Source organism: Lithobates pipiens, unplaced genomic scaffold (genome assembly GCF_037356315.1).
Source record: "Lithobates pipiens isolate NorthernLeopardFrog02 unplaced genomic scaffold, aLitPip1_a1.2 Scaffold_22, whole genome shotgun sequence".
Lineage (NCBI taxonomy): Eukaryota > Metazoa > Chordata > Amphibia > Anura > Ranidae > Lithobates > Lithobates pipiens.
Window position 1 is genome coordinate 52,185,612 of NW_027507784.1, and position 21,538 is coordinate 52,207,149.

The 21,538-nt window shown below is 43.6% G+C and overlaps 1 protein-coding gene across 1 annotated transcript in view; it reads left to right on the plus strand.

Annotated features, from left to right (window-relative positions):
* The window catches only part of IFIH1 (interferon induced with helicase C domain 1), an 89,134-nt gene that overhangs the window by 5,928 nt on the left and 61,668 nt on the right, over positions 1 to 21,538 (plus strand). Inside the window, exons 2-5 of the mRNA XM_077447578.1 lie at positions 5,205 to 5,373; positions 13,907 to 14,077; positions 16,748 to 16,915; positions 21,036 to 21,104. Of these exons, the coding sequence (XP_077303704.1) occupies positions 5,205 to 5,373; positions 13,907 to 14,077; positions 16,748 to 16,915; positions 21,036 to 21,104 (577 nt within the window). The remainder of the gene's footprint in view (positions 1 to 5,204; positions 5,374 to 13,906; positions 14,078 to 16,747; positions 16,916 to 21,035; positions 21,105 to 21,538) is intronic.

Genomic DNA, 21,538 nt, shown 5'->3' on the forward strand with positions numbered 1-21,538 from the left:
ATGCTATTGCTGAGCCTATCATCTACTAGGACCTCCCAGGTCCTTTTCCATCCTAGATTCCCCCAGAGGTTCTCCCCCTAGTGTATAGATTGCATTCATATTTTTGCCACCCAAATGCATTATTACATTTTACATTTTTCTACATTGAACCTCATTTGCCATGTAGTTGCCCACCCCATTAATTTGTTCAGATCCTTTTGCAAGGTTTCAACATCCTGCAGAGAAGATATTGCCCTGCTTAGCTTAGTATCGTCCTCAAATACAGAGATTGAACTGTTTACCCCATCCTCCAGGTCGGGAAAAAATTGAAAGGCTTGTGGGAATTCAGAAACAACTCCATGATTCAAAAATAGGGAAGTATATCCGTATATATATATATATATATATATATATATATATCCGTATATACCTACCAAGCTAGGTAGTGCTGATGGTTCAACGGGTCTACTTTGCTGCATATTTGTGCTGTACCATATCAAATAATTGATTATGCTGGCCAATAACATCACTAAGAAAGCTATATAGGTGCTATAGAAAGGATAGGGGGTTAAGGCTATAATGGACTTTCATGGTACTGTACAAAGGCATACACGAGGTAAGTATAACAATTTTATTTTATTCCAGCGAAACATTAAAACACACATCTTAAAAAAGGAATACAACAGTGTCCCGTACATTAAGCTTTATAACTTCACAGATGAAATGACACTTGAAAGAAACCATTGTCAACTGGACATAAATCATCTATATACTAGACGCTCAACATCTTTCGCAGATAAATCACCGCTTCTTCAGAAGCTTTTTACATAGGTGTTATAGAGCAAGTATCATAATTATTATATAAATTAATAGAAGAAAAAAGGATTAATCACAACATCTGTAAATATTTAGGATAATATAAAACATTAAACATGTATGGTGGCGTCCAATGCATGCTGCCATACCCAAGGACACGATCATGGGCCCATAGAGTACAGATCCGCCCCACTGGGGAGGGAAAGTGGCTAATTAAGCCCAATTGGGACATTTTCAAATAGGGGTGTACTCACTTTTGCTGCCAGAAGTTTAGACACTAATGGCTGTGTGTTGAGTTATTTTGAGGGGACAGCAAATTTACACTGTTATACAAGCTGTACACTCACTACTTTACATTGTAGCAAAGTGTCATTCAGTGCTGTCACATGAAAAGATATAATAAAAGATTTACAAAAATGTGAGGGGTGTACTCACTTTTGTGAGATACTGTAGGTGCTATGTATGTTCACCATGCATTGCCTAGGTAAAGCCTTATCTAACTCCCAAAACCCCAAATTTAGATATCACAGTTTACCATTCCCTGTTGTGGCTGTATTCATTTTATTGTCATTTTTTGTCCCTTTTCCCTTTATGTTACCTGATTTTGCAAACACACTTCTGTCCTAGAATGATGCTCACTCCTACTATATAGAAACACTTCCCCCTAGCTTAATCTCCCTAATTTAGGGGTAAAGTGTTTTGTACTTCATGGAAGAGAATTGGCAAGGCTGAAAATATTGTTTTATGATCTTAGGCTGACCATAGATGGTTAATTTTTTTCGATCAGCCAGTGGGTGTGGCCAACCCCCCCCCCCAAAAAAAATGAACAGATTCCCACATGAAAAAAAAAGTGAGGTGTCACGCTTACACCTAGCATAGGTGGTCAGGCGGCATAAATACACAGAGAGAGATGGATTCTTTTTTTTTCTTTCTTTTTTTGGTAGTGTATTTGCCGATGCGTGTGAATTTTTTACATACGAAAAAAAAACGTTTACATATGTTTTTCCTTTTTTTCTAGGTTGCACCTGTGCCTTTCTCCCTAAACATAAGTTCGATCATGTTTTTTTATTATCATTACGTGCATTTTCAACATGTTAATTTTGAATAGGTGGAGAAGGTTCTTTCCATCCATTTAAATGTTAATTTTCAGACTTTGGATGTTCACAGGCGCTTTCTGGATTGTTATTCACAATGCACGCGTTTTATCTACTGTATTTATCGGCGTATAACACGCACTTTTTTCCCCTTAAAATCAGGGGGAAATCTTAGTTGCATGTTATACGCCGATCCCCCGCCGTTTTTAAGCTTCTCTGCCGTTCTCGGCGGCTTTTGGATATTTTTGGCCACACTCGGCCGTTCTCGGCGGCTTACAGAAAGCTGAAAGCTGCCGAGAATGGCCAAGAGTGGTCGAAAGCCGCCGAGAACGGCCGAATGCGGCCGAAAATAGGCGAGAACGGCCGAGTGTGGCCGAAAATAGCTGAGAACGGGCGAAAATAGCCGAAAGCCACCGAGATACACAGGACATCCGCCCTGTATCTCGGCGGCACCATCTTTAAATAGCAAAGACACTGACAAGGCTGCAATGCAAGGCTGCAAATGACTGACAAGGCTGCAATGCAAGGCTGCAAATGACACTGATGAGGCTGCATTAATGGGCATTTAAATGCAAGTTTTTTTCCTTAAACTTCCCTCCTAAAAGTTTTTTTTTCTTTTAAATTCCCTCCTAAACTTGGGGTGCGTGTTATACACCACCGCGTGTTATACGCCGATAAATACGGTATTTGTCTAATTATTCAGGTGTGTATATAGATTTGTATGTATATTCTGCAATCTAGCTATGACTAAGCACCGTGTTTGGTGTGAAACATGTCAGCGGCTGTGCAGTTAGTCTGTACTTAGCCTAGATGTCTTGATTTTAAAAGACTTTTTTCAATAAAGGTAAATGCCTGGAGTGCGGCTAATCCAGCTACATATTTTTGCTATACCACGCCAGGGCAGGCGAGAACTAAGCACAGTGAACAGGCACTTGTAGAGAGCACAGCAAACAGGTACTTTGGCAGACAGACAGTGTTCAGTGTCATGCTGAGTTCCGAGCGTATTCGATATCCGATTTGAGGTCGCCAACAAGAGAATCCTAACTAGCAGGCAGCGCAGACATACAGGGAGCTTGGAGCATGTGTTACAATTGCTATCACAAGCATGAGACTGCAGGCTTGGATGGCTTAAATCAGGTTTGGTCTCCACACAGTAGGGTGACCACATTTTCAAACTGCCATTCAGGGACACCCCCCACCTCCCCCTCCCAGCATGCATCAGTTGGTGATGTCACAAGGGGGTGGTGACATCACCGGGTGGCCCCGCCCCTTACTTATTTAAGAAATGTCACTCTTAGTCGGCGGGTGACCGTGCCTGAGAGTGGAGCAGGGTTTATATGCTACTTAATGCCTTAGATAGAAAAAGCATTTGTTTCATGTATGTGAGCTCAACATTGCAGTTACAGGCGGCCACTTCGTTTCAAAAAGTGCAATTGTTCTTTCAATGTCAGGCTAAGAAACATGAAACAAATGCTCTTTATTTCTAAGGCAATAAAGTTGCATATAAAAAAAACCCTGTACTTTACACTACAAAAGGAATATAAATGACCTGAGGGATCTGGAGTTAATATTGGACATACACCAACCCACCTGTCCACTACACTGCCCCTACCTGTCCACTACACTGCCCCTACCTGTCCACTTCACTGCCCCTACCTGTCCACTTCACTGCCCCTACCTGTCCACTTCACTGCCCCTACCTGTCCACTTCACTGCCCCTACCTGTCCACTTCACTGCCCCTACCTGTCCACTTCACTGCCCCTACCTGTCCACTTCACTGCCCCTACCTGTCCACTACACTGCCCCTACCTGTCCACTACACTGCCCCTACCAGTCCACTACACTAACCCACCTGTCCACAACACTAACCCACCTGTCCACAACACTAACCCACCTGTCCACTACACTGCCCTACCTGTCCACTACACTAACCCACCTGTCCACTAAACTGACCCCACCTGTCCACTACACTAACCTACCGGTCCACTACACTGCCCAACCTGATCCCTACACTGACATACATGTCCACTACACTGCCCTACCTACCTTTCTAAACTGCCCCACCTGTCCACTACACCAACCTACCTGACCACTACACTGACATACATGTCAACTACACTGACCTTCCTACCTAAACCCACTACACCCCTTCCTGCACTACTCCCCCACACATGTACAATCCAGGCAGATTAATGGATTTTGCTTACCTGTCTCCAGGACCTCCCTCCATGATGATCACCCATCAGATGAGTGCACTCCCCCAGCTGTTTCTCTGTATCCCACGCTATACACTCATCTGCACAAAGCACCGCACTGCCCCTCCCTCTCACGCACACACCGGCCGCCTGAGTTCTGCACCTGAGGAATCATGGGGAACAGGCTGTACCACAGGAGTCCCTTGGTGGGGGAGAGTGCTGAGGAGCAGGGCCTTGCCCGGGATATGCCTAATTGAATGAAAGTGTAAGGTGGTGGGTGGGGCTGGAGGAAACACTTGCACAGTTGGGTCACTCTTGGGACAGCAGTCATCATGGCAGCACAGAAATGTTGTTGCACTTGGGAGAGAGCACTGCCCCCACGCTACACCACTGGGGCTGCCCGGGCCAGATGATGTAATCGGCAGATACAGAATAGCTGACGGGCTGCATCAGTTTCATTGCGGGACACTGTATTGTCCCGGAATGAAGGTGCCCGGGTCCCGGGACAGACCTGCTAATTGCATCCGGGACACGTGGGCACCCTACCACCCAGAGATCGGTGTTGCCAACCTACCAGATTTAAATTTACTGACACGACACCTAAAATTTACAGGCACAGCCACGTTTTTACTGGCGTTTTCAGAAGTTACAAGTTTAAGAGCAAATTTCAGTATTTAGGCCATAAACAAATACAATATGCAATTAGCAATGTCATTTAAGGTAGATATTAAGGCAAAAAAATATATTTTGTATTTAATTTTTGATATCGTAAGTAAGTAGCTCAGGGACAAGAAATTAGAATGGGTGGCACACACACACACACACACACACACACACACACACATGAAATTGACTCTCACAGTGACACTGACAGCACAGATGATGATGACAACTTACCAACACGGCACGTCACCTCCTGAGTCACTGTGATAGTCTCTCTCCATGCCAAGTAGTCCCTTCAGTCCACTCCAGTCCAAACAGCACTGACAGTCCCCCTCCAGGCTTGCCTTGTTCCTATCCCTGCCGCAGATGGGGAGAGGGGAGCAGGGTTGAGGGATGGTATCTGTGGTAACAGTACATTACTTATACATTGATATGTGTTGTTGTTCTTTATTGTAGATTAGTCGACGTGTTGATCGTGTTTCGCAGGAAGAAGGAAGCAGAGAGCTTTTGAGTAGAATAACTAAAAAGAAAGATTGGTTTCCTACTTTTGTGACTGTGCTACATGAAATGGGTAATAAGGAACTGATCGAATTATTGACTGGATTCACATACCAAGAATACATAGGTACATGAACTTCTCTCCTAATGACTAAAAGTTCTACTGATACAGTCCTTAAATTAGAACTAAAGGCACCAGGTTTGCTTTTGCCATCCGGGTCCCATTGTAGAGATTTCCCTTCACTTCCTGTCCAATAACTAAAACAGGAAGTAGGAAAAAATCCCTTCAAAGTAATCTGAGAACAACCCAAAATTTGCAATTTTTTTATTTATTTTTTTCAGCGAGAGTTAGCATGACAAAAACAGAGGGATAATCTCTCTAACAGGGTTATCGACAATAAGAAGCTGTTCTAATCCCTCTCCACTCCACAAAAAAGTTTTGCTCTTAGTTTTAAATTTAGATTTAAATAATAAGGTTACCTTATTATTATTATTATTATTATTATTAATATTAATAATGTTATTATATGTCCCAGGTATTCATACAGCCATACCTCCCAACTTTCTGGGATGGGAATGAGGGACACCTATCAGCAAAAGTAAGCAGGCATAGGACACACCCCTTGTCACGTCCCCTTAACCACTTCCCGTCCGCCGCACGACGATGTACGTCGACAGAATGGCACGGGCAGGCATATGGGCGTACATGTACGTCCCTGCCTTCCCGCGGGTCGGGGGCCCGATCGGGCCCCCGCCCAGTGCCTGCGGCGGTCGGTATTCGTTCGCGAGCGATCCGGGATGAGGGGGCAGCCATTCATTCATGGCCACCCCCTCGCGATCGCTCCCGACGAATAGAAATCCTTCGTGACATCACTTCCTCTCCTGTAATGTAAACACAGGAGAGGAAGTGATGTAATCTCTCCTCCGTGTCGGTATTTTTCGTTCCGACACCGAGGAGAGAGGATCGGTGAGTTGCACCAACACGACACTTCACAGTAGAACATGCCAGGCACACTCACACCCCCCCGATCACCCCCCCAATTACCCCTGCCCCCCAGTCACAGTGACACCAATGTCATTTTTTTTTTGCATTGGTGTCATTTGTGACTGTAATAACTGTTAGGGCAGTTAGGGTTAGCCCCCTTTAGTTCTAATGTACCCCCCTAACCCCCCCAATAAAGGTTTAACCCCGTGATCACCCCCCGTCGCCAGTGTCACTAAGGCTGGGTTCACATTGCAGCGGTTTATGAGAACGGATGTGATTCGCACCGCACTGCAGTGCAAATCACATCCGATCTCTGTGCGATTCGAGTTCAGCCATACAGATAGTATGGCTGAATTCGCATCGCACCCGCCGCACCCGCCGCAAATTCGCACGGGACCCTTTTTTTGGCCCGCAGCAGAATCGGATCGCATGGGTGTTCACACCATGCGATCCGAGTTTGCAGATCGCACTGCGATATGCGAACTGATCTGGGGGTGTCATTAACATTTCACTGACACTCCCAGCAGTTCGCATAGGGCAGTGTGAACTGCCGCCGGGAGGCATGCGATGCGGGAACCCGCCGCGGATTCGTGGCGTTCCCGCATCGCTCCAGTGTGAACCCAGCCTAATAAGCGATCATTTTTCTGATCGCTGTATTAGTGTCACAGGTGACGCTAATTAGGCAGGTAGGTATTTAGGTTCGCCGCAGCTTTTTATAGCGCCAGGGACCCCCATATACTACCGCATAAAGCCCCCTGATTGCCCCCTAGTTAACCCTTTCACCAGTGATCACCATATAACTGTTACAGGTGACGCTGGTTGGTTAGTTATTTTTTTATAGTTTCAGGGCACCCGCCATTTATTACCTAATAAAGGTTTAACCCCCTGATCACCCGGCGGGTGTCATTTGTGACTGTAATATTTGTTAGGGCAGTTAGGGTTAGCCCCCTTTAGTTCTAAGGTACCCCCCTAACCCCCCCAAAAAAGGTTTAACCCCGTGATCACCCCCCGTCGCCAGTGTCACTAAGGCTGGGTTCACATTGCAGCGGTTTATGAGAACGGATGTGATTCGCACCGCACTGCAGTGCAAATCACATCCGATCTCTGTGCGATTCGAGTTCAGCCATACAGATAGTATGGCTGAATTCGCATCGCACCCGCCGCACCCGCCACAAATTCGCACGGGACCCTTTGTTTGGCCCGCAGCAGAATCGGATCGCATGGGTGTTCACACCATGCGATCCGAGTTTGCAGATCGCACTGCGATATGCGAACTGATCTGGGGGTGTCATTAACATTTCACTGACACTCCCAGCAGTTCGCATAGGGCAGTGTGAACTGCCGCCGGGAGGCATGCGATGCGGGAACCCGCCGCGCATTCGTGGCGTTCCCGCATCGCTCCAGTGTGAACCCAGCCTAATAAGCGATCGTTTTTCTGATCGCTGTATTAGTGTCACAGGTGACGCTAGTTAGGCAGGTAGGTATTTAGGTTCGCCGCAGCTTTTTATAGCGCCAGGGACCCCCATATACTACCGCATAAAGCCCCCTGATTGCCCCCTAGTTAACCCTTTCACCAGTGATCACCATATAACTGTTACAGGTGACGCTGGTTGGTTAGTTATTTTTTTATAGTTTCAGGGCACCCGCCATTTATTACCTAGTCTCACTAGTGTACCCCTAAATTTAGGGGTGTCTACTTTCCAAAATGGGGTCATTTGGGGGGGGCTTGTGCCATCTTGGCATTTTATGGCCTTCAAAACTGTAACGCCCTTAAAAAGCCTGAAGGCGGTGCTTGGTTTTCGGGGCCCCGTACGCGGCTAGGCTCCCAAAAAGTCCCACACATGTGGTATCCCCGTACCCAGGAGAAGCGGCAGAATTTATTTTGGGGTGTCATTTCACATATGCCCATGGCATGCGTGAGCAATATATCATTTAGTGACAACTTTGTGAAAAAAAAAAAGAAGTTTGTAATTTTCCCGCAACTTGTGGCAAAATATAAAATATTCCATGGACTCAACATGCCTCTCAGCAAATAGCTTGGGGTGTCTACTTTCTAAAATGGGGTCATTTGTGGGGGTTTTGTGCCATCTTGGCATTTTATGGCCTTCAAAACTGTAATAGGTAGTGAGGAGTGAAGTCAAATATTTACGCCCTTAGAAAACCTGAAGGCGGTGCTTGGTTTTCGGGGCCCCGTACGCGGCTAGGCTCCCAAAAAGTCCCACATATGTGGTATCCCCGTACTCAGGAGAAGCAGCAGAATTTATTTTGGGGTGTCATTTCACATATGCCCATAGCATGTGTGAGCAATATATCATTTAGTGACAACTTTGTGAAAAAAAAATAAAAAAAAATTAAAGTTTGTAATTTTGCCGCAACTTGTGGCAAAATATAAAATATTCCATGGACTCAACATGCCTCTCAGCAAATAGCTTGGGGTGTCTACTTTCTAAAATGGGGTCATTTGTGGGGGTTTTGTGCCATCTTGGCATTTTATGGCCTTCAAAACTGTAATACGTAGTGAGAAGTGAAATCAAAAATTTACGCCCTTAGAAAGCCTGAAGGCGGTGCTTGGGTTTCGGGGCCCCGTACGCGGCTAGGCTCCCAAAAAGTCCCACATATGTGGTATCCCCGTACTCAGGAGAAGCAGCAGGATTTATTTTGGGGTGTCATTTCACATATGCCCATGGCATGCGTGAGCAATATATCATTTAGTGACAACTTTGTGTAAAAAAAAAAAATAATTTTTTTTTTGTCATTATTCAATCGCTTGAGGCAAAAAAATAAAATATTCAATGGGCTCAACATGCCACTTATCAATTTCCTTAGGGGGTCTACTTTCCAAAATGGGGTCATTTGGGGGGGTTTTGTACTGCCCTGCCACTTTAGCACCTCAAGAAATGAGATAGGCAGTCGTAAACTAAAAGCTGCGTAAATTCCAGAAAACGTACCTTAGTTTGTAGATGTGACAACTTTTGCGCAAACCAATAAATATACAATTATTGACTTTTTTTTTACCAAAGACATGTGGCTGAATACATTTTGGCCTAAATGTATGACTAAAATTGAGTTTGTTGGATTTTTCTAATAACAAAAAGTAGAAAATATCATTTTTTTTCAAAATTTGCGGTCTTTTTACGTTTATATCGCAAAAAATAAAAATCGCAGAGGCAATCAAATACCATCAAAAGAAATCTCTATTTGTGGGAAGAAAAGGACGCAAATTTTGTTTGGGTACAACATTGCATGACCGGGCAATTACCAGTTAAAGCAGCGCAGTGCCAAATTGTAAAAAGACCTCTGGTCATTTACCAGCAAAATGGTCCGGTCTGAAAGTGGTTAAAGGAGAATTGTGCAAAAAAACAAGATTGGTTAAACCCACAAGTGCTTTTTTTTAAATATAGTGCAATACTATCTAATAGATAGATAATATAGTGCAATACTAACTAATAGATAGATAATACAGTGCAATACTATCTAATAGATAGATAATATAGTGCAATACTAACTAATAGATAGATAATACAGTGCAATACTATCTAATAGATAGATAATATAGTGCAATACTAACTAATAGATAGATAATATAGTGCAATACTAACTAATAGATAATATAGTGCAATACTATCTAAGCCCCTGTACACATGGTCGGAGATTTCGACAACCAAATCCGTCAAATTTTGTCCGTCGGATCTTGTCCGAAACTGTTGCATACACACGGTCGGACTAAGTTGTCGAAAAATCCGATCATTCAGAACGTGATGACGTAATTTCGTTACGATGGGACTACATTCAGGCTAGTAGCCCATAGCTTTGATGTAGGAATTTGATCTGAGCATGCGTGGCACTTTGTCCGATCAAAATTCTCTACACATGATCGGAGTATGTCCGATCGAACCAGTTGGTCGGGAAATATTTCCAACATGTTGGAAAATTGGGTCCGACGGATATTCGGACGGAATCAGTCCGATGCATACCACACACAGTCGGATTATCCGATGACATGGTCCGATAGGACACATTCTGATGGATTCTCCGACCGTGTGTACAAGGGCTTATAGATAGATAACATAGTGCAATACTAGTTAAGTGAATAAAGTGTCACAGTACAACTAAATGTCAATATATAAAGTGACACAGTGCCAGTAAATAGCCCAAAGAAAACAGAAAAGCTTTATTTCAAAATGTCATAAGGATGCTGACGACGAAGGAAAAGAGGGACCAGGGAAGGAAAATTATAAGCAGATTAAACTTCAGCTTTAAATCCTATAATGAAACCCTATCATATGGCACGAAAGATTTAATATTTCTTGGTAAGCTTGTTTGGTGCCAATTCGCTATAGAATTTTTGTTACAAGATAAACTGTGAGGAAAAGATGAAAGCAATTTTTAAGCTGAACACCATGCTGATAAACTGTAAATACATAAAATGATACAGCTTTGTCATTATTTATTCTGTACATTATTAAATGTATATTTTAACCCTTTCATGACTAAGCCTATTTTTGGCATTTGGTGTTTACAAGTTAAAATCCATATTTTTTGCTAGAAAATTACTTGGAACCCCCAAACATTATATATATATATTTTTTTAGCAGAGACTCTAGAGAATAAAACGGCGATTGTTGCAATATTTTATGTCACACAGTATTTGCGCAGCGGTGTTTTAAACGCAACTTTTTGGGAAAAGGGACACTTTCATGAATAAAAAAAAAAAAAAACAGTAACATTAGCCCAATTTTTTTTGCGTAATGTGAAAGATAATGTTACGCCGAGTAAATAGATACCAAACATGTCACACTTTATAATTGCGCGCACTTGTGGATTGACGACAAAGTACGGTACTTAAAAATCTCAATAGGCGACGCTTTAAATTTTTTTTACGGTTACCAGGTTAGCGTTACAGAGGAGGTCTAGTGCTAGAATTATTGCTCTCGCTCTGACGATCGCGGCGATACCTCACATGTGTGATTTGAACACCGTTTACATGCGCGGGTGCGACTTCCGTATGCGTTTTCTTTGCTTCGCGAGCTCGCGGGGACGGCGGGCGCTCTAAAAAAATGTTTTTTATTTTTTTATTTATTTTATTTATTTTCAAATGACTAAATTGTTTTAAAAAATAAATAAAATGTATCACTTTTATTGCTGTCACAAGGAATGTAAACATCCCTTGTGACAGTAATAGGTGGTGACAGGTACTCTTTATGGAGGGATCGGGGGTCTAAAAGACCCCCCACCCCCCCTTTACACTTCAATGTATTCAGATCGCCAAAAACGGCGATTCTGAATACCGGATATTTTTTTAAAACCGGCGCCATTGGCAGCCGAGTAAACGGGAAGTGACGTCATGACGTCGCTTCCGTGTTTACGATGAGGAGACTGGAACGAAGCCGATTACGGCTTCATTCCAGTCCCTGCCCAGCAGCCGGAGGCAGCGGAATTTGAATCGGTGCTCCCGATCGAGCGGGAGCACCGGTAACAGCGGCGAGAGGCGGCAGGAGGGGGGGACGTCCCCTCCCGCTCCTCCGGCATAACAGCCGAGCGGCTTTTAGCCGCATCGGTTGTTATGCCTGGATAGCCAATCGCCTGCTGAAAAAAACAGTACCGGGATGATGCCTGCAGGTGCGGGCATCATCCCGGTATACCCCCCGGAAGCCGAGTACGCACATCTGCGTACGCTCGGCGGGAAGGGGTTAACCATTTCTAAAATTTGGTATTTACAAGTTAAAATCCTTTTTTTATTTATTTTTTGCTAGAAAATTACTTGGAACCCCCAAACATTATATATTGTTTTTTTTTTCTAACACCCTAGAGAATAAAATGGCGGTCATTGCAATACTTTTTGTCACACCGTATTTGCGCAGCGGTCTTACAACCGCACAATTTTTGGAAAAAATACACTTTTTTGCATTAAAAAATAAGACAACAGTAAAGTTAGGCCAATTTTTTTTATATTGTGAAAGATGATGTTACGCCGAGTAAATTGATACCCAACATGTCATGTTTAAAAACTGCGCCCGCTTTTACCCATGAAAATATCCATAGGCGATGTTTAAAAAAATTCTACAGGTTGCATGTTTTGAGTTGCAGAGGAGGTATTGGGCTAGAATTATTGTCCTCGCTCTAACGATCATGGCGATACCTCACCTGTGTGGTTTGAACAGCGTTTTCATATGCGGGAGCTACTCACATATGCATTTGCTTCTGCACACGAGCTCGGCGGGATGGGGCGCGTCAATTTTTTTTAATCATTATTATTAATTTTTATTTACACTGTTCTTTAAAGAAAAAAAATTATTGTGTCACTTTTATTCCTATTACAAGGAATGTAAACATTTCTTCTAATAGAAAAAAAAGCATGACAGGACCTCTTAAATATGAGATCTGGGGTCAAAAAGACCTCCGATCTCATACTTACACTAAAATGTAATAATAAAAAAAAAAATGTTGCTAAAAAAAATAAAAAATTAGAGCTATGGGCAGGAATGACGTTTTGACGTCACTTCTGCCCTGCAATGGTATGGAGCATGGTGAGGGCCATCTTCCCCTCACTGAGCTCCATACCACACATGGAGTAGGACCCGATCACTTCCACCGATGGCTCTGGTAAGTGGTGGAGGGCACCGGATTGCGATGGGGGGCCCCCCACCACCAATAAATGTGGTCTTACGGCAAATCCACTGCAGAGACCACTTTTAACTGAAACCGGACAGCTCACTGAAGAAGAGGATACCGGGGTTATGGCAGCTAGCCCTAGAGGTCGCGCTGTGCGCGGCGGCTTTCCGAGTCACACGACTTTGAAGCCGCCCCAGTGTGAACCGGCACTAAGTACCTGAATTCGACTTGGCATTAACTGCATGTAGTCTACTGCGTAGTTTGTACAGCAGAGCTCAGAGAGGGGGAGGGAGAATCAGCACAAGGAGCCAGTGAGATGTATTGCAGTGCAAGTTGCATGTTGATAGGAGGAGAAAGCAGACAGAGAGATGAGCTCATCAGTGTGCTGCTTCTCCTCTCACTGTCCAGTGAAAGGGAGGGGAGGAAACCTGTAAGTGAAAGTGAAACTGCAGCAGAGAAAGAGGAGGTCTCCTCCCCTGCCATGCAGAGCTGTGCCGTGGAGACAGAGCTGTATAAATCGCAAGATTGGATGGACAGAAATGCAAATCTGTGGCAGATAAAGCGGCTCAGGTGTTTGCATTTAGCTGTTTGCATGGAGGTCCATTTTAATTAAGTGCAAGATAATAAATAGAAGCAAAGGGAGGGATGCAGCTTATCTCACTCTCACTTCTACATCCCTCTGACCTTTGCTTTGGTGAGAAAAGATATTAGGAAAAGAAAAGGAAATCATGTATAATCTTATAATATAAGAAAATATAAGAAATGTACGGTATATGAAATGTTTATATTGGTAATGCTATGAAGGCTAATAACAATATACTGTGTATGTGTGTATCTATCTATCTATCTATCTATCTATCTATAAAAAATATATAAACATTATTTCCCTATAAAGGACAATCTTGAAATTCTTAGTATTTACATTACAAAGTGTTCAATTATATATTAAATTATAAATGATATATGATAGAATACGTTTATATTTCTTAATAATACAGAATAGATTGAGTCATAAGTTAGATAATGGAACACCGAGGATCTAATTTTTTAAATTTTTTTATAGCTAGTTACAATGGAGGAAGCGAGTCGAATAATGATGCTACAAAATGTAAAAGCAGTTGCCAGGATGGGGAAGGTGTTTCTGATGGAAATCCAAATACTGAAGTTCATGATGTGACAGATGGCAGCAGGCAGCTTGAGCTGGCATACTCAGAGGGCGTCACTCAGGAGTCAGGTAATCAGTTATCATTACAGCTTGATGTGCACCTCATAGGTGTCCCTCAAATTGCCAATCTACCGAGACACAAAACTTCAATTTCTTTATATTTTATATACCTCTTATAAAGGCACCTTTAGGGCCGGTTCACACTGCGGGCGATGCGAGGCGACAGGACTCGCCTCGCCGCAGTGTGACAAGTCGCCCCCGTTCTGTACAATGGAACCGTTCTGAGAGGAGCGACTCGAGTCGCTCCGACTCAGAAAAAAGGTTCCTGTACTACTTCAGGGCGACCTCGGGGCGACTTGCATTGACTTCTATACAGAAGTCATCTGCAAGTTGCCGCTGAGGTCACGGCAGGTCGCGGCGAGGCAAGTCGGTGTCGCCTCGCCTCGCCTGCAGTGTGAACCGGCCCTTAAAAAAAAAAAAAAGGATTTTCTGATATACATAAAACAAAAAACAAAAAAACAAAACAAAAAAACTAAAGAATATATAGACACACACACACACTCACTCACACACACACACGTTTATATATACTCCACCTTTCTGAGTCAACCCTCGTCTCCGCCCCCTACCCACCTCCAAGCACTGTGCCTCGATTCCACCACCTAGTGAGTACACCCCTAAGTGAAAATGTCTAAATTTTCCCAATTAGCCATTTTCCCTCCCCGGTGTCATGGGACTCATTAGTGTTACAAGGTCTCAGGTGTGAATGGGGAGCAGGTGTGTTAAATTTGGTGTTATTGCTCTCACGCTTTAGTCACTGGAAGTTCAATATGGCACCTCATGACAAAGAACTGTCTGAGGATGTGAAAAAAAAGAATTGTTGCTCTACATAAAGATGGCCTAGGTCAGTGATGGCGAACCTTGGCACCCCAGATGTTTTGGAACTACATTTCCCATGATGCTCCACTATGCTGCAGAGTGCCAAAGCATCATGGGAAATGTAGTTCCAAAACATCTGGGGTGCCAAGGTTCGCCATCACTGGCCTAGGTTATAAGAAGATTGCCAAGACCCTGAAACTGAGCTGCAGTACAGTGGCCAAGACCACACAGCAGTTTAACAGGACAGATTCCACTCAGAACAGGCCCCGTCATGGTCGACCAAGTTGAATGCATGTGCTCAGCGTCATATCCAGAGGTTGTCTTTGGGAAATAGATGTATGAGTGCTGCCAGCATTGCTGCTGAGGTTTAAGGGGTGGGGGGTCAGCCTGTCAGTGCTCAGACCATACTCTGCACACTGCATCAAATTGGTCTGTATGGCTGTCCTCCCAGAAGAAAGCCTCTTCTAAAGATGATGCACAAGAAAGCCTGCAAACAGTTTGCTTTGCAGACTAAGGACATGGATTACTGGAACCATGCCCTGTGGTCTGATGAGACCAAGATAAACTTATTTGGTTCAGATGGTGTCAAGCGTGTGTGGTGGTAACCAAGTGAGGCGTACAAAGACAAGTATGTCTTGCCTACAGTCAAGCATGGTGGTGGGAGTGTCATGGTCTGGGGCTACATGAGTGCTGCCGCCACTAGGGAGCTACAGTTTATTGAGGGAACCATGAATGCCAACATGTACTGTGACATACTAAAGCAGAGCATGATCCCCTCCCTTGGGAGACTGGGCCGCAGGGCAGTATTCCAACATGATAACGACCCCAAACCACACCTCCAAGATGACCACTGCCTTGCTAAAGAAGCTGAGGGTAACGGTGATAGACTGGCCAAGCATGTCTCCAGACCTAAACCCTATTGAACATCTGTGGGGCATCCTCAAGCGGAAGGTGGAGGAGCGCAAGGTCTTTAACATCCCCCAGCTCCTTGATGTCATCATGGGGGAGTGGAAGAGGACTCCAGTGGCAACCTGTGAAGCTCTGGTGAACTCCATGCTCAAGAGGGTTAAGGCAGTGATGAAAAATAATGGTGGCCACACAAAATATTGACACTTTGGGCCCAATTTGGACATTTTCACTTAGGGGTGTACTCACTTTTGTTGCCAGCGGTTTAGACATTAATGGCTGTGTGTTGAGTTATTTTGAGGGGACAGCAAATGTACACTGTTATACAAGCTGTACACTCACTACTTTATATTGTAGCAAAGTGTCATTTCTTCAGTGCTGTCGCATGAAAAGATAGAATAAAATATTTTCTTAGTACATTTTCTTCTCTTATATACTCTCTATACTGTATAACCAGGATTGTCTTCGCTCCAAGAACTTGCCCGGGACAAGCAGCAAGAGGAATGCTGACACTGTCCCTTGCATTCCTTTTTCCACTGCTTGTCTCAGGCAAGTGTTTGGAGTTGAGACAATCACTATCTCTTTGCTAGCTACGTTATCAGACAGCTGCCGGGGATGGGGATGCCCTGCCTAACCTCATGAGCAGGCTTATAAAGCACTTGGAACATGAGACAAAGTACCAAATGTAATCTGGCCTCTAGGGGACAGAACACTGAAAAAAATAAAGTGAGAGTTTTAGCCTAAATCACATTTTTCTTTTTTTTAAGTGAATAGAGTGTGAAAGAACTAAAAAAATCATTTTTTTTTTTTTTTGTATTTGTAGTTACGGCCCCATTAGGGAGTATCTCTCCTAATCTAGAGCAAAAAGACTGGTAGAGTTTTTAGAGTTCTCGGGTCCCCTAAACATGTTTGGTGTTTCATGATCACTCTAAAACCAGATTGTCTCTTTAACAGCTGACTGCAATGAGGGATGTGAACCTCAGGGTGGTGCTGAAGAGTCCAAAAAGGATCTCCAGGAGGACAAAGTGACTTCTGATATAACAGATCAGGAGGCTGGAAACAATGTGACAGCTGACAACAGTCTACTGGATTCTTCATTTACAGAGAACTCTGCTACATCAGGTACATGGTTATTTTTGGGAATTTTTTCTTCCAAGGTATAACAGTTGCATGTTTCCACATATTCATCTAATGCTGAGTACACACGACCGGCCTTTCCGGCAGACTAGGTCCGACGGTCTTCCCAACGGACTTTTGGGGGAGTTCTGATGGACTTTCCGAACGAACGGTCTTGGCCACACATGAACGGACTAAGCCCGTTCGAAAGTCTGTTTGTTTTGAACGTGATGACCTAAGACGGTACTAAATAAGGAAGTTCAATAGCCAATAGCCAATAGCTTCCCTTGTGTCGTATTTGGTCCGTCGGACCAGCATACAGATGAACAGTTTTCCCGTTTTTAGTCCGTCGGAAATGAGTCCGTCCTATAGATTTGAAACATGTTCTATTTCTAGGTCCGTCGGTTTTAGTTTTCGAAAAACGATCGGACTAGCCCACACACGATCGGATTGTCAGACGGACTGATCCCTTCGGACCTAGTCTGCCCGGAAAGTCCAGTCGTGTGTACGCGGCATTAGGCTCCATTCACACCTATGCATGTTGCTTTTGAGCATTTCTGCAGTGCTTTTTTGCTGTGCTTTTCACGTTTTTGGAAATGCATTTTTGATGCTTTTTGGATGTGTTTTGCGTTTCTTTTATGCTTTTTTCTTTTTAGTTGGCCTATTTGTTGTTGGGCAGATTAAATAATGCAAAACGTGCTAAAACGCACTACATGCTTTTCTGCAGTGTCTCCATTGATGTCTATTGAACCAAAAAAGCAGCGTTTTGCATTTTCAAAAGTCCCTGACCCTTTCCAGAAATGCAGAGTCACAATAAATGCATTGATGTGAACATGTTCCATAGGAACCCATGTTAAAAAAACATGAATAAATGCATTGATATACATTCTAGCAATATCTTGTGATAAAATACAATCTGGATATGTCCCTAAAACTTAACTCTGAGCACAAAAAATTAATTTAAATATATTCCTTAATGGCAACAAAGCATATCGATCTACCAAATGCATTTGCAAAGCCAGTTATTACATTATAAAAGTAGTGGTGACATCATCACTGTGCTACATATAGCCTGCAAAAAAAAAAAAAAAGTTTCAATGAACGTTTCATAAACTTAAAAATGCTCATCAATATAAATCAGCTTGTGAAGATGTGTGCATTATGTTATATGTATGATGTAAATTAATTCAGAAAGGTAGTAGAGAATTACCTGTATTGAACAGCAGATGGTGCTATTGTCAAAGTTTTTAAAAGGATGGCATTGCGACTGTAGACAGTTCTAGATTTAGGAGGAAAAAACAGATACTTTAATTTTGCATAAACTAGACATAATTCTCATACTTAGCATAATTAATCCCATCTAATGTACCTGTTACGCCCTCTTTGGACTATATTATTGGATTCCTGGGGTAAACGTGAACACCCGAGTAGTCATCATAGACATATGGACGGCATACACTGGCTTGTTGCACATGGTTGGTAGCTTTTTGTACTCCATACAAAATCGTGAGAAAAAAAGGATGGAGTTCTGACTATGACAACATAGGTATCTATTGTTCTCCATGCAAAAATATTTTACCAGTGTAGCCCCCCCTGGTTACTCTCAGGCCGCGTACACACGGGCGGACTGTCCGCCCAACTAGGTTCGTCAAACAGTTTGACAAACAGTCCGTTCAAAATTAGCATGAACGGACTTGACCACACACGACGAACGAACAGTCCGCTGAAAACTTGCGCGATGACGTGTACGGCACGTACGACGGGACGAGAAATTCGAAGTCCAATACACTGCAATGCAACCTTCGCCGTGTAAATTCTTTCTGAGCATGCGCGAGACTTAGTTTGCCGAACAAGCCTACACACGAGCGGACTGTCCGCTCAAACCAAGTTTCAGCGGACAGTCTTACGGAAATTCCGGAAAACTTTGTTCGTCAGACTGTCCGCTGAAACTGTCCGCTGAAGCCCACACACGAGCGGACTGTCCGCTGATACACTGTTCAGCGGACAAAGTTGGGCGAACAGTCCGCCCGTGTGTACGCGGCCTCAGAGTAGAATCCTTGACATTAAGGAAAGTATTATAGTAATCATTTAATCAACAGAATAAGCCAAATGGCTATTCACAAGGGGAAAATGGTATCAAGCACATAAGTGAGGGGTCCAGGGTGCAGGATGCAAGGTCACCTAGCGGTCCGAGATGCAGTCCATACGATGGGAAGCTGACTGGGTCACAGTAGTACAGATGGTAAGCTGCTGGAGTGGCAGTAAAGCCGCTGTGGATATCAGAAGGTTAGAATGTCCAGCACGCTATGATTCTCTGTGACCGTATGGAAAACGGAGACCAGAAATGCATGTCAGCGTGGAGCGCAAGCCACGAGGACCGGAAGTGATATCTTTAAAGCAACCAATCAGATCCTTGACATCTTCATGGGTTAGTGCAGAGGGTACCCAGAACAGGCAAAAATAATAGCTCCAGACTTTGCTTCTAAGTAAGTATGTAAGTGATTGGCACTTTGAGAGCAGGGAAGCAGAACCCAGGTCATGCATGCTCACCTCCAGGTACCATGAAGTGGTAATAAATGTCAGCCATGAAATAGGAAGAAAGCATATCGTTCTACAGTGTTTACTTGTCTCAATTAAGAGAACTAAGGCCCCTTTCACACTGGGGCGGGAGCGGCGTCGGTGGTAAAGCGGCGCTATTTTTAGCACCGATTTACCGTCATTTTAGCGGCGGTTTTAACCCCCGCTAGTGGCTGAAAAAGAGTTAAAACCGCCCGCAAAGCGGCGCTTTGCCGGCGGTATAGCCACACTGCCCCATTGATTTCAGTGGGTAGGAGCGGTGAATACACCTCTCCAAAGATGCGGCTAGCAGGACTTTTTTCACTTTCACTTTTTCACTTTTTTCCTGCTAGCGCACCACTCCAGTGTGAAAGCCCTCCAGCTTTCACACTGGAGTGAAAGGGGCCAGATTTTTTCAGGCGCTATTTTTAGCGCTGTATCGCCTGAAAAACGGCTTACTAAAACTGGAGCACACAGAATTTGGTGCAGCTGTGCATACGAGCCAATCAGTTTTTAACTTCACCTTGTTCAATTAAGCTTTGCCAATTAAATCTGGAAGCTGATTGCTTTCTATGAAGAGTTGCACCAGCAGACACAGCCCACTCTGGACACAGACACGGCCCACTCTGGACACAGACACGGCCCACTCTGGACACAGACACGGCCCACTCTGGACACAGACACGGCCCACTCTGGACACAGACACGGCCCACTCTGGACACAGACACGGCCCACTCTCCTCTATGGGTGGTCAGATGTAAACGGAACGCCTGTCTGCTTACACCCAATTGTCATTGGATCTGATGTCGGCGGGTAAAAATGGACACATGTCCATTACACCTGCCGCTCCATAGAGAATAATGGAGGGTCCGATAAGGTCCGCCTGAAAAACAGGCGGACCCGATTGGTCCACTCATGTGAAAGGGGTCTCACCCCCTATGCATGTTATGCAGGCAAGACAAGGCCTTTACATGGATGTACATTTAGGTATGCTGTGTGAATGAGGCCATAATACAAAACTTGCTAGAACAAAGGATCGTTTCCACTAGGTCTTTCTATCTACTAAAGAAACCTGACATAAAGAGGCTTATTTACTTTAAGAGTTGACAATCCTCATGCAATATATGTATCCAATCACACGCAGATAAAAAAAAGTAAACAGGACCTTGCTTTTTATCTGATTGGCTAGTTGAAGGGAATATTCACATATTTTGTGAAGATTATCAACTCCTTACATCAGCCTCAATTGTAGTCAATCTGTGGACTGAACAGTCCAATTAGGTGGTCCATCGTGGTGGTCCATGATATCCTGGGCATCATATACATACTTTGCTCACTGATATGTTTTCTCTGAAGAAAAGAGGCGGCAGCACCATGTGTCACTGTACTGTCATCATGATTTAGTCACAACAAGCATTCTTGCAAGAGATGTACAGTAAATAGATGGATGAACAGCCTGGTGGAATTTAAAGGTCATCAGTCATACGATGAACTAAATACTACGCTGCAAAGTTACTTGGCTTGAAATATCAGTTATATCATTACAACTGAAATTGTATTTTCTTTTCAGATCTGGATGTGAGTTTGCCTGAAAGTTTGAATAAATCACCTGATAATGGGGAGATGAGCCATGAGTCAGGTAGGATATTTAATATGAATATTCTACCTTTTTTAGCCTTTTTGCTCTGGTAAAGAGCGATGAACAAACTGTATTAACCCATAGCAATCTCTCTATTATAATTGGATGAAAACTGAATTCTGATAGGCTGCTGCGGTATACTGCACTTGTGCACTATGACCCTTATTTTGTTTGTTGGAATAATAATGATCTCTGTTTTTCTACAGCCATATATCCTAACTATGAATGGGCTTCAGTTCGGTCTGAACCTGAACGAAAGCAGTAAGAGCTAGCTCAATCAGCCATGCCTGGGGCATTCCCTGCCCCGTAGCTGCATGTCTGTGACATCATTGACCTAATATGGCCATATTAGGTCAATGATGTCACAAGCATCCTCACATATTTGTGTATTTTCAGCTGGATTGCCCTAAGTGCAGCTCATTGGATCATCATTG